Source organism: Bos indicus x Bos taurus, chromosome 23, assembly GCF_003369695.1.
Source record: "Bos indicus x Bos taurus breed Angus x Brahman F1 hybrid chromosome 23, Bos_hybrid_MaternalHap_v2.0, whole genome shotgun sequence".
NCBI classification, from domain to species: domain Eukaryota; kingdom Metazoa; phylum Chordata; class Mammalia; order Artiodactyla; family Bovidae; genus Bos; species Bos indicus x Bos taurus.
This window is the reverse complement of record NC_040098.1, coordinates 33,224,071-33,236,918: the sequence shown is the minus strand read 5'-3', so window position 1 is coordinate 33,236,918 and position 12,848 is coordinate 33,224,071. Positions and strand designations below refer to the sequence as shown.

Below are 12,848 nucleotides of genomic sequence, written 5' to 3'. Positions count from 1 at the left end.
GTCTTTTAATTTCATGGCTGCAATAATATTTAGGTCGTTTTTGAAAACTATAGATCAATGTTGGAAAAAATCACTAAGTCTAAGGGTCTCTTATACTTTTTCCTAAGAATTTTATTCTTTTTGATACTATTATAAGTGGAATGGTATTCTTGCTTTCTTTTTTGGTTGGCCATTACTAATATATAGAAAAACTGAATTTTGCATATGACCTTGTACCTGCAATCTTGCTGGAGTTTTTAAATGTCTACAGTGACTACTAAATCCTGTGAAAGTCTTTCCCTTCTTTAATTTTTGTACTGTATAAATTCCTGTTTTCCAAGCACATATCCTATTCTGCAGAATATAACTTGGAAATTGCCTGTCCTTTCCTCACACTTGAATTATACATTTTACTTCTAATTCAGAGCTGAAAGATCATCACATGGATTACATTTTTTGTTTTTGGGTTTTTTCCTGTTTAGGATTCTGGCTCTTCAGGAAAACTTCCTTCTCCAATTTAAAATGGATGTAAGTAGTGACACTTCTCCGGATGGGTTTGTATCATTTATGTTTCTCCACAGATTTCAGAGGAAGGGAAGATGGGCATGTAATTCTCTTACCTTCAGTTTAGAGACTGACAAAGCTCAGTGCTGGAATTAAAAGAGATTAAGGATTGTTGACTCAAAGTTTATAAAAGTTGCCTAAGACCCTGGAGGAATGGTACCACAGAAGTTTCACATTACTGACTGACATACTACTTTCTCCATACATAGGCCTGTTCCTCTGAAGAAAGAAAAAGGGACTTTGAGAAAATCTTTGCTCACTATGATGTTGTAAGTGTGCCTTTTTGATATACTATGCTGGCCATCTTTAGGTAGGAAGCTTGTTTAGTCCCTATGTGGTGTCATCCTACTCGCAGACCCTAACCTTGTGTAATGAACAGCAATCACACATGTGTGTTGCTACGTCAAGGCACCCTTAGCTTCTCTATAGTAAAACTTTGAGAACTAAGTACAAACAGACATAAGAGTATTAATGGAGAAGAGAATAAAGTAGTTTTTTCTTTTTTTCTGTGCCTTATATCCAAACTAAAAGAAAGTTTCTCCTTCTTGGTCTCTATATTAGTATGCTCAGATACAAAAGCAAATAGTTATACAAAAAAACCACACCCAATCTAAAGAAATAGGGGGAAAGTGAATTCATGTTTGTAAAGCTCTTAGAGGAGTTCCTGGCATATAGCAATTACTGTACTAGTGTCTGGTAAAACACACTAAGGAAATGGTTTTTTTTTTTTAATGATATGTTAAAGGTTCAGGATTAAAAAACCTTGAAGAAAATGGATAACCTGTCACAACTGAAACTTTAGAGAAGAAAGTAAAATACTGAAATATTTTAATATGTATTGTACTTTTATAGGCATTCTTATAAAATGGGTAAAAAATATTTTATACATGAACCATATAATAATTCTAATATGCTCACTCAATCTAGTGCCTCTTGAATTTAAAATGTGTTTTGATAATAATTAAATCATTGCTATATCATAAAGCAAAATCTTAAAATGGTAATATGTCCTTCAAAGGGTCAATGAACGTGTAATTAGCACTAGTCTGAACTGAGTCCTGGTATTTGGGAAGTAAATAAAGTTGGTATAGTCTTTAATGCTATTTGTCACAGTAAGGAACTAAAGACTACTGCTTCCATCAAAACTATTCCAAACCATTTCACTGATTACATGAGGGGAGTTACTTAGACTGAATTCTTTTGATTTATGTGGAGCATGCATGTCCTACACAGAGAACATGTTAGAACAGGCCATTTCCAAACTTGTTTGCAGTCACAAAAGAATACTGATTTGGTCTACTTGTGTAATTTATTCTTTAAGCTTTTTAACTTAAAATTATATTTGGCTGATTGGATCTTTCATCTTTCAGAGTAAAACTGGAGCCCTAGAAGGCCCAGAAGTGGATGGGTTTGTTAAAGACATGATGGAGCTTGTCCAGGTGACTTCATGAGACTGTGTAGACAGATCATTCTCATCAGGAATTGGGCCTGCTGTTTTGATTCCATTGTTTATTTGGGGGGAATCAGTAGGGCCAAAGAGAAATGATGCAGAAAATCTAGGGATGCAGCCTATTTAACAAACTTTGATCATCTGTGTATGTGTGCTAAGTCTCTTCAGTCATGTCTGACTCTTTACAACCCTATGGACTGTAGCCTGCTGTCCATGGGATTCTCCTGGCAAGAATACTGGAGTGGGTTGCCATGCTCTTCTCTAGGGGATGTTCCTGATCCAGGGATTAAACCTGTGTCTCTTATGTCTCCTGCACTGGCAGGCAGATTCTTTACCACTAGCACCACCTGGGAAGCCCTTAAGCTTTGTGAGACCCAACAAATCTCTCCTCTCTTGAGATCATTTGTAGTTCCAATTAAGTGAAGCCCCCATAGGAGCTTCTTATTAGCATCATTTGAGAGTCATCCATTTTACCAAAGGAGCACCTTGCTGTTTTATTTTTTGATTACAGAAAGTCTTCCTCCTATGGACTTGGTTACTAGAGTAACTAAAACATTTAATTAGCTATAATAAATTCCATACTTGGGATTTTCTCCCCCCACCCCCCACCTTTTTTTTTTTTAAACACCAGGGGACTGCTCCTGTTTGACCATTTCCAATTTCCCTTGATTCATGGACCTAACATTCCAGGTTCCTATGCCATATTGTTCTTTATAGCATGGGACTTTACTTCCATCATCAGTCACATCCACAACTGGGCGTTGCTTTCTCTTTGGCTCCACCTCTTCATTCTTTCTGGAGTTATTTCTCCACTCTTCTCCAGCAGCATATTGGGCACCTACCTACCTGTGGAGTTCATTTTTCAGTGTCCTATCTTTTTGCCCTTTCATACTGTTCATGGGGTTCTCAAGGCAAGAATACTGAAGTGGTTTGCCATTCCCTTCTTCAGTGGACCACGTTTTGTCAGAACTCTCCACCATGACCCGTCCGTCTTGGGTGGCCCTACACAGCATGGCTCATAGTTTCATTGAGTTAGACAAGGCTGTGGTTCATGTAATCAGTTGATTAGTTTTCTGTGATTGTGGTTTTCATTCTGTCTGCCCTCTGTTGGATAAGGAAAGGCTTATGGAAGCTTCCTGATGGGAGAGACTAACTATGGGGGAAACTGGGTCTTGTTCTGAAGGGCAGGGCCATGCTTAGTCAATCATTAATTCACTTTTCTGTTGATGGGCAGGGTTGTGTTGCCTCCTGTTGTTTGACCTGAGACCAAACTATGGTGGAGGTCATGAAGATAATGGCAACCTCCTTCAAAAGGTCCCATGCACGCATCGCTGCACTCAGTGCCCCCAACCCTGCAGCAGGCTGCTCTAACACCTAGCCTAAGATGGCTATTTTATTTAGGCAGGCATTGCAGTGGTTGGGATTTATGTACTTTAGATCATATCCACATCTCAGAGCTGTTCCATGTAGGGTAAACAATGTTTGAAAAAGTAATCTCCTCTGAGATCCTGATGAACTGTATTGACTAGCTGCATGATCCAGGAAAAATCCAGATATTTTCAATTCTTACGTTGGTGTTTTTCTATGGGACTGTGTAGCCACTGAATTTAGTAGTTTCATATCCTTCAGTTCAGTTACCCAGTTGTGTCTGACTCTTTGTGACCTTAGGCATAATATCCTTAGGGATTGCTTTTGAGGTTTGTATAGGACACAAGGATCATTTCTTGATTGGCCTAGATGGCAATAAATTAGAGTAGCAACAATTATTAACTGTTTTTGGAGTCTCAGACCTTCTTAAACATCTGATTAGAATTGTGGGGTTTTGCAGTGGAAAAATGCCCAGATACTGATTTCAGCATAAATCTCCAGATAGTTTACATATTGTAGTTAAGCAGGTATGGATGAGACTTTTTTTTATTTCTGAGGTCTAATGAGGATAACTCCTAACTCTTATTAATCCCACTCAACTGGCCCCTTGCCCCTTCTTTGTGCCCTTCACATGTTGCTCCTGTCGGAGATTTCACCAGTGTTCGCACAGTCAGAACAGTTGCTGGGTGTTGGTGTGGTGTTGCCTTTTATATGCTGATTGCTAAGGGAAAAATCCCATTTCACTCATTATCTATGTAACACCAGAATGATTTCTGTCATAGAAAGTGAGCAGTTTTTTATGGGACATTAAAGCTGCACAGCAGAAGGCCTTGTCTAACTGGAGTTTTAATTTGCTTTTGCTAGAATAAATGGGATTGGGAACCTGTTTTCCAGAGCTGTGTGGCCTCCTCTCTAGTGGAGCCACTGCCCCTAATTGCCTGTCGAGCCCAGAGGCTTCAGATCCTTACAGACTCTTTCAATTGTCTTTCAGCCGTCTCTGGGTTTGGCAATGGCTTCCAAAGGTTAATGTGAGACCACGGAAGTAAAACCTAAACCAGCAACAGAGCAGAGAAGGTAATTCTCTAGAGAAAATTGAAGGAAAAAATTTGAGACCATCTAAAAATCTGAGGTGGAAGCAGAAGTCTGTCTCACTTTTTAATGGACTCATATTGCCCCTATGGGAAATCAGAGTCTCCCCATCATTTCTGTCCTTGCCACTCTATTTCTGTGAGGCTATTGGAACTTCTCCATGTTAGTACCAGACAACCTGAGATAGCTGGTTTCTAAGGACTGGGTCAGATTGTGGTCTGTAATACAAAAGCAGTTTATAGGAGCTGATCTCTTGAGCTACAAAGTATGTACACAGTAATTAGTTACTAATGTTCTCCCCTGAAGCCAGATGATTGAAGGAGCCTTTCTTTATTGGACCTTTCTAGTCTTCCATGTTGCTTAAAAAAATATTCACCACACAATTTGAAAGATGTAGTCAAATATGACCATTGGGTCATTGAGACCCTGACACTGAGACCATTGAGATCTGATATTTCTCAGCTTCATTAGCTAGAGCCATCTCCTGTGGATTTTCTTTATTTTCATTTTATAAGAAAGGGCCACAAGGCAATTAAGCCAATATCTGTTTTAAGCCAATAACTTATTTTAAAAGCAATTTTCAAAACATGCCATGGAGTCAGCAGGGGGCTGGCTCAACTTCTAAACATAAATTCTGGACAGAATCCCTAATGTTTACAATAATCCTGAAATGGCAACCCATTCCCGTATTCTTGCCTGGAAAATCCCATGGACAGAGGAGCCTGGCAGGCTACAGTTCATGGGGTCACAAAGAGTTGGACATGACTTGAGCACACTTATTTTATAGCTTTTTAATTCTTGTACAGTCATGTATGACACATAGGTTGAATTTGTGTTAAAAAGATTATTTACCAGATCACCCTTTTCTTTAACTTCTGGAAAACGGTTCCCAAGCCTGTTCTCCATCAATGTGTTGAGACAGCAAGTCCCTGAGGGAGCAGACACCATAATTTATGCACAAGATTTTTTAAAAGACTATAGGCAATGGCACCCCACTCCAGTACTCTTGCCTGGAAAATCCCATGGGCTGAGGAGCCTGGTAGGTTGCAGTCCATGGGGTCGCTAAGAGTCAGACACAACTGAGCGACTTCACTTTCTCTTTTCACCTTCATGCACTGGAGAAGGAAATGGCAACCCACTCCAGTGTTCTTGCCTGGAGAATCCCAGGGACGGGGGAGCCTGGTGGGCTGCTGTCTATGGGGTCGCACAGAGTCGGACACGACTGAAGTGACTTAGCAGCAGCAGCATAGCTCACTTAGCACAGCAAGACAATCAACACCAACAAAACAATCTACATCCTAAACTAGAAAGTGGGAAGGCAAGACACTGAAGATTCTAAGCACCCACCAAGAAGTAGACATGTGAACAATAATATTAGAAGCCAAATAAAAGGGACGCCAGAGATGACCAAGGTATCTACCTGGAGACGATGAGAGGTCCTGCCCCTAGGTCTCAACAGTTTATTCTCTTCCCTGCTAGATACACCATCTGCTTTTCTGTTGTTCACAAGAAGATGGCTGGCAAGAGGGGACACATAGAGACCTTAGAAGGGGAAACTGCATGCACTTATATTGGCAACTTGTTATTAAAATAGAGGCCCTCAGTGGTTTCAAATGATTTGTCTTCTGTGATTCAAGCATTTCTGAGCAGTGTCATTCAGTTCTCCTGACTCCTAGTAAGTTATCAAACATTAAAAACACAACTCAAAAGGTCCAAAGAAATTTCCTTTGCATACACCCACATTCATACCCACAAGTGCCTCCCCAACACATACTTCCACACATTCAAAAATATTCCAACGCATTTAGAGGAATAATTCTTTTTCAGGCAACACGTTAAGGAGGGAAAAAGCACTTAGAATAGCCTGGTTATTTAGCAAATTAATTTTTGCTAATATGTAAATGACTACCACCTGAGTCTTTTCAAAAGAGTGCTAAAAGGATCCTGAGACAGGGTGTCACTTGCTGCAGAAAGGGTTGTAGCCAAAGTGGTTTGAGGATACTGAAGACCAAACACCCTTGCCTTGTAATTGTGCAGCAAATGAGCCTTTAATATGGAGTGACACAGGGTAGCTTGCTGTTTTCAGAACTTCTAGGCCACATTCCCTGGGGCCACTTCTACACCTGCTTGGCACTGACACCCAGGGAGCTATACCCAACAAAGAGAACCTACAGACAATGGGTTATGCCTTAGCCTCTTCATCCAATCACTCAAGAGATTATTGGCAGAGAAGTGAAGTCCATCAAGTTTAGCTTCTGGCCCCCAATTTTCCCCTCCTGATTCTCCCAGAATCCTGCCCCACTCTGGTGTTTTTTCTTCTTGCTCTCTGCCATCTGGCTCCCAGTTCTTGCTGTTATTTCCCCTTCTCTCTGTTAAAACCTTCTATCAGGGTGGATTTGGTGTCAGTCATTTACCCTGTGGGACAGTGCAGATTGGCTTGTCTTAACATGGCTGTCTAGTTGTAGAATGAAAGGTTTTGTTTCCTATTGCAGGTTTCCTAGAGCTTAACCTAGGGGTGAGGTTAGGTGATGGGAAATGTTTCTGCGAGTTCCTGAAATCAAACCCTGCGAACTCTTTACTCATAACTAGTCCACTAATTGAAGGGTTTGAATATCAAAGGGTTTGGAAATCTGATTAGTTGGTTTTTCCATTCTCTTCAGACACTGACTTTTAAATTTAGATTCATCACCATTCATATGGCTTTCATTAGGCCAGCCATTCCCCATGAGAACAGTGAGAACTGGTGAAATGAGTACTTAATTGGAGACAAAATACTTGGGATCAAAAATGTTCCTGCAACTTCTGGCATGGCAAGATGTCTCAGTTCTTTCTGAGCTTCTGTGTTCTAATCTGTAAACAAGGAGTAATCATTTACCTCCCAAAGTTATTGTGAGGGTTAAATAATCTGGGAAGAATCATTGAGTTCCATCCACTGTTGTTCACTTTTGCAGGCCTTTGAGTTTAGAACATTTTCCTAGCTGACCTGCATCACAATTCCTTCTTAACCCCTGAAATATTCCTTGGAATAAATCCGATGGGGTCTATCTGGCTCAACAACATAATTCTTTAGATTTTAATTCATTGTTACCCTTTTAAAAACTAGAGGGAGATTTCAGTATCTCCGCAGGGAGTTAATAAACGCGCCTTCTCTCATCATTGTAGTGAGACAGAATTTTGGTGACAATACTCTGCTCTAAGGCAAAATATCTTTATTGTGGTTGTGAAAAAGGCAGGTTTTCCGTACAAACCGCAGAGAAGTGATGAGGGAACAGACATTCTCTGACCTGAAGAAACAGGATGAGAATTGAACCTGGTGGCAGAAAACTAGTCCTTGGCAGTATTTGGTGGGATGAAGAGATGGAATCCTTCCTGGAGGCCTGTCTTCAGGGAGGCGCTCCCAGAAGGCTGGGTGTCCCCTAAGTTTAGTAGACATAGAGTGGGGTCAGGGTGGCATGAAAGGGTGGGACCGCCACTGACTTGCTTACTGACATGTTATTTTTTGTTGCCCTCAGCCCAGCATCAGAGGGGTGGACCTTGATAAGTTTCGGGAGATTCTTTTGCGCCACTGCGATGTGAACAAGGATGGAAAAATTCAGAAGTCTGAGCTGGCTTTGTGTCTTGGGCTGAAAATCAACCCCTAATCCCCAGATCACTTCACCTTTTGCTCTTAGCATGTTTCTGAGCTCCTGCTGGTAAAATTCTATCTGTTCTTTGCTATTGGGGACAGTAGGCAAACTTTCTAACAAATGATGTGGTGTTCTTAGGCAAGGAGAGGGACTGGAGGAGGGTCTTCGTTTGAATGGCATGGTGTTTCCCTGCCTTTACTGGAAGCCCCCCACGCAGGGTTTGTGTTATTTTCCCCTTGACCCTGGCCTTTCCTGTCCCCCTAAGGACTCAGCTGACCTCCAGGGTCTGCCTGGCTTGTCCTCTGCCTGTCTGAGGAGGTGGGGGCAGCTGAGTCCCTCTGTTTGTCCTCTTCCTGTGGGCTTTCTACTCAACAGTGTGAGGCACCTGTGGCAGTCTCGTGACTTCTACAAATAGATTCTGAAGTGGAAATAAATCTGCAGCTGGAAACAAAGGTGCAGAAATAACTTATTGTGTTGTGACCATTGCAAGGTTCTACCTGATGGCTGGCTGGAGGAACAGTTCTCTAACTTGGGGTGGGGGAAGGGAGAAGATCCTGATGGGAGCCACACCACCAGTCCTTCCATTGTTCTCAGGCGCCCAAATGAGTTCCAGTCAACAGTAGGATTTGCCCATAATCACCCCCATCTCACTGCGTGGGGAAAGACCTGAACACTCGTCCTGGGCTAGGTTTCGCTCTTAAATGCTTTGTGAACTCACATGGCCAGGCAGCTGGGAACACAAGAAATTTGGAGAAAATCTTTTCCAGGTAACCCAAGCATCTGTTACCCACTCCAACCATCCTCTTTCCAACAGTTTCCTCTAGCAAATCTGGAATGCCTGAGGACTTCTCCTGTGCCTGTAACTATCGAGGATCTCTCTGGAGGCTGTTGGCTCCCCCATGGACCAAACCCTCTGCCCTTCACTCCTGGAACTCTGACTCAGTCCCCCTGAGAGGGAGCCATTCTGTCTTGTGGCAGAGGCAGAGAATGATTCCTTGATTGTCCTGACACTTTATTTTCCATAACACCCCTAACTTATAACAGACTTTGCAGGAGTTTCAGCTTTAATGAAGTGTTATAGGTAATTCAGAAAAATTACAGAATAGCATGCTGATCATAACCCAAGAAATTCTACCACTCAAGAGATTCCCCTCACTGGTACACATTGGTCCCAACCTGGTTCCCTTTCTCTTAGGTGTCTCTTATCTCCAACATACAGATAATTAGTATCAGTAATTATTACTCATCAAGTTCTTTCTATGTGCCAAGAACTTCTGGGTGCGTTCTCTACCTTAAATAATTCAGTCCTCACCAAACCCTGTGAGGTAGATACAATCATGACACCCACCTCAGAGATGAAAAAACTGAGGCAAATAGAAGCTAAACAACGTGTCTGTGCTTGTACATCTCAGAGGTGGGGATTCAGGGAGTGAGTAATGGCCAATTTTTAAATGATGCGACAGAAGAGGGCTTTATCTCCAAAATACACAAACAGCTCAAACAACTCAACAACAGAAAACCCCAACACCCAATCAAAAAATGGACAGAGGACCTTGACAGACATTTCTCCAAAGAAGACAAACAGATGGCCAGTAGGCACATGAAAAGATGCTCAATGTCACTAATTATTAGAGACATGAAAATTAAAACTACAATGAGGTACTGCCTCACACCAATCCAGAATGGCCATAATTAAAACCGACAAACAAATGTGGGAGAGGGTGCAGAGAAAAGGGAACCCTCCTACACTGCTGGTGGGAACGTAAGTTGGTACAGCCACTATGGAAAATAGTATAGAGGTTTCTTAGAAAACTAAAAATAGAATTGCCATATGATCCAGCTCCCACACCTGGGAATATGTTCGGACAAAACTATAATTCAAAAAGATACATGCACCCTAATGTTCACAGCAGCACTATTCACAACAGCCAAGACATGGCAACAACCTCAATGCCCATTGACAAGGAATGGATAAAGATGTGTTGTGTGTATACATATACACACATGCATGTGTGGTCAGTTTTCATGTACCTTTCAGGAAACCTTGGCCCCTCCCCAGAGGTTTGGTCTCACTGTGGGGTCCACTACATCCCCCAGCAGGACATTTCTCCAAGTCTGGATCACTCAGTGTGGATTAATTCTTCATGGGAGCGTAAACAGCGTTCAAGAAACAGCACAGGGCAAGCCAAGCAGACAGACTTCTCATTGTCCAAATGTTGAGTAACTGTGTACCTGACATCCTTCAAAGAACAAACATTTCAAGGGTTGAGATGATCTCAATCCACAAAATGGGAAAAAAAAAATTGGACCTGAAGCTGACCATTATTCATTTAATTAATAACTTTCTCTTTTATCTGCATGAAGACCACCTTTGAGGTTCACTGCTGTAACTGTGGCTGTATAAATTCTTAGCTTAGGGTCCTCAGTGACTCTCTAGAGATGACTGAGGTGGAAGTGAATGGGGAAGAGAAGCTTATTCTTTTAAGGGTAACTTGCTAAGATTCATTGAGTGCATTGAGATTCTATCAGAAGCTCCCAGACTTCCTGCCCAATCATAACCTTAGATTCAAAAACCGTAGGTTTCTTTCCCAGCATTCAAAGAAAGGACTGGTAGAGATCTTAAAGTTCAATAAAGGGGTGTTTGCACCACTTAAGGAGTGAGTTCACTCAAAGACATTTTCAGTAAGTTTGAGTCACATGTTCTATAGGACATTGTGCTGGTGTGTTCATTAATGGGGCTTCCCAGGTGGCGCTAGTGGTAAAGAACCCACCTGCCAATGCAAGAGATGTAAGAGAATTGGTTCGATCCCTGGGTTGGGAAGATCCCCTGGAAGAGGGCATGGCAACCCGCTCCAGTATTCTTGTTTGGAGAATCCCAAGGACAGAGGAGTCTGGCAGGCTACAGTCCAAAGAGTCTTAAAGAGTCAGACACGACTGAACTGACTTAGCACACATACCTGTTCATTAGTAGATAGTTATCTCAGTCCACTCTGGCTACTGTAACAAAAATACTATTGAGCGGGTGGCTTAAACAACAACATTTCTTTTTCACAGTTCCTCCAACAATGAAAGGAGCAATGAAGCTCTCTGTAGTCTCTTTTATAAGGGAACTAATCACATTTATGAGGACTCTGCCCTGTGACCTAATCACCTCCCCAAAGCCCAATCTCCAAATATAAAAACATTGGGGATTAAGTTTGGGAAAGGTATGATGGAACCCCTGAGAACTGAGCTCCATGCCAAATATGCTTGTTTATTCACTCCAAATCAGAAAGGAAGAAGTTAAAATTGTCTCTGTTTGGTAATGATATGATCTTATATACAGAAAATCCTAAAGATTTCACCAAAAAACTGTTAGAATAAATGAATTCAATAAGGGTGCAGTATACAAAATTAAAATGCAGAAGAATGCTGTAGCATATAGTATTTCTATATACGAACAACAAAATATATGAAAAACAAAAAAAGCAATTCCATTTACAATAGCATCAAAAATAACAAAATACTAAGGAATAAATTTAACCAAGGAAATAAAAGATCCGTACGCTGAAAACTAACACTCTGATGAAAGAAATTGAAAAAGTCACAAATAAATGGAAAGATATACCATGTTTATCATTTGGAAGAACACTGTTAAAATGCCCATACTACCCAGAGCCATCTATAAATTCAATGCAATCCATACCAAAATTCCAACAGCATTTTCCATATAAATAGAGAAAACAATCTTAAAATTTGTACAGAACCATAAAAGATCTCAAACAGCTAAAGCACTCCTAAGAAAGAAGACCAAACCTGAAGATATCACACTTCCAGACTTCAAACTGTTATTACAAAGCTACAGTAATAAGAATGTTAGGTATGGCATACACAACAGATATACAGACCAATGGAATAGAACAGAGTGGCCAGAAAGAAACCCTCACATACATGGTCAACTAATATTTGACATGGGAGCCAAGAATATTCAAGAGAAAGAATAGTCTCTTCAATAAATGGTGTTGGGGAAACTGGATAAGCACATGTAGAAGAATGAAGCCAGATCTCTATCTTATGCCACTCACAAAAATTAACTTCATATGGATTAAAGATTCAAATGTAAAAGCTGAAACAATAAAACTCCTCGAAAAAAATAAGAGCGGAAGCTCCTTGACATTTGTCTTGGCAACAATTTTTTTTTTGGTGGTGGGGGGTGGGATATGACACCAAAGGCACAAGCAAGAGAAGCAAAAATCAGTAAGTGGAACCACTGATTTAAATCAAACTAAAAAGCTTCTACACGGCAAAATAAATAAATCTTCCATCCATGGGATTTTCCAGGCAAGAGTACTGGAGTGGGTTGCCATTTCCTTCTCCAATTTACTACATAATGTCACCTAAAATAAAAGGTTGAGTGATAGATTTCAACTTCTATAAAATTTCAGTAAAACTGGTGTGGGTAACTAGCTTTATGTTGTCCTAACATTGCAGTATCTGATCAAAATAAGCAAATCATCTAACAAGGGGTTAATATCCAAAATATATAAGAAATTCCTACAACTCAGTAGCAAAAACAGTGTGGTTAAAAAATAAAGAGGATATGCATAGATATTCTTTTCAAAGAAGACATACAAATGATCAACAGGTATGTTAAAAGGTGCAAACATTATTTTAATTTAAAAGTAATTAAACATTACTAATCATCAGGGAAATGCAAATCGACACTACAATAAGATATCACCTCACGCCTATTAGAATGCCCCTTATCAAAAAAACAAAGGTAAGTGTTTGTA

General features: G+C 40.6%; 2 protein-coding genes across 14 annotated transcripts in view; one reads left to right on the top strand and one right to left on the bottom strand.

The window, feature by feature from the left end:
* SCGN (secretagogin, EF-hand calcium binding protein) overlaps nucleotides 1–8,541 on the top strand; it is a 52,493-nt gene extending 43,952 nt beyond the window's left edge. For 2 of the 4 annotated variants that reach the window (XM_027524091.1, XM_027524088.1), the window contains 4 exons: nucleotides 462–507; nucleotides 753–812; nucleotides 1,914–1,982; nucleotides 7,963–8,541. In XM_027524091.1, coding sequence (XP_027379892.1) covers nucleotides 462–507; nucleotides 753–812; nucleotides 1,914–1,982; nucleotides 7,963–8,091 — 304 coding nt within the window. In that variant the 3' untranslated portion in view covers nucleotides 8,092–8,541. Of the gene's footprint in view, nucleotides 1–461; nucleotides 508–752; nucleotides 813–1,913; nucleotides 1,983–4,352; nucleotides 4,436–7,962 lie in introns of all 4 variants that reach the window. The other 2 variants (XM_027524090.1, XM_027524089.1) reach the window with 2 other exon arrangements.
* SLC17A1 (solute carrier family 17 member 1) overlaps nucleotides 1–12,848 on the bottom strand; it is a 237,188-nt gene that overhangs the window by 70,667 nt on the left and 153,673 nt on the right. The gene's annotated exons all lie outside the window — the stretch shown is intronic.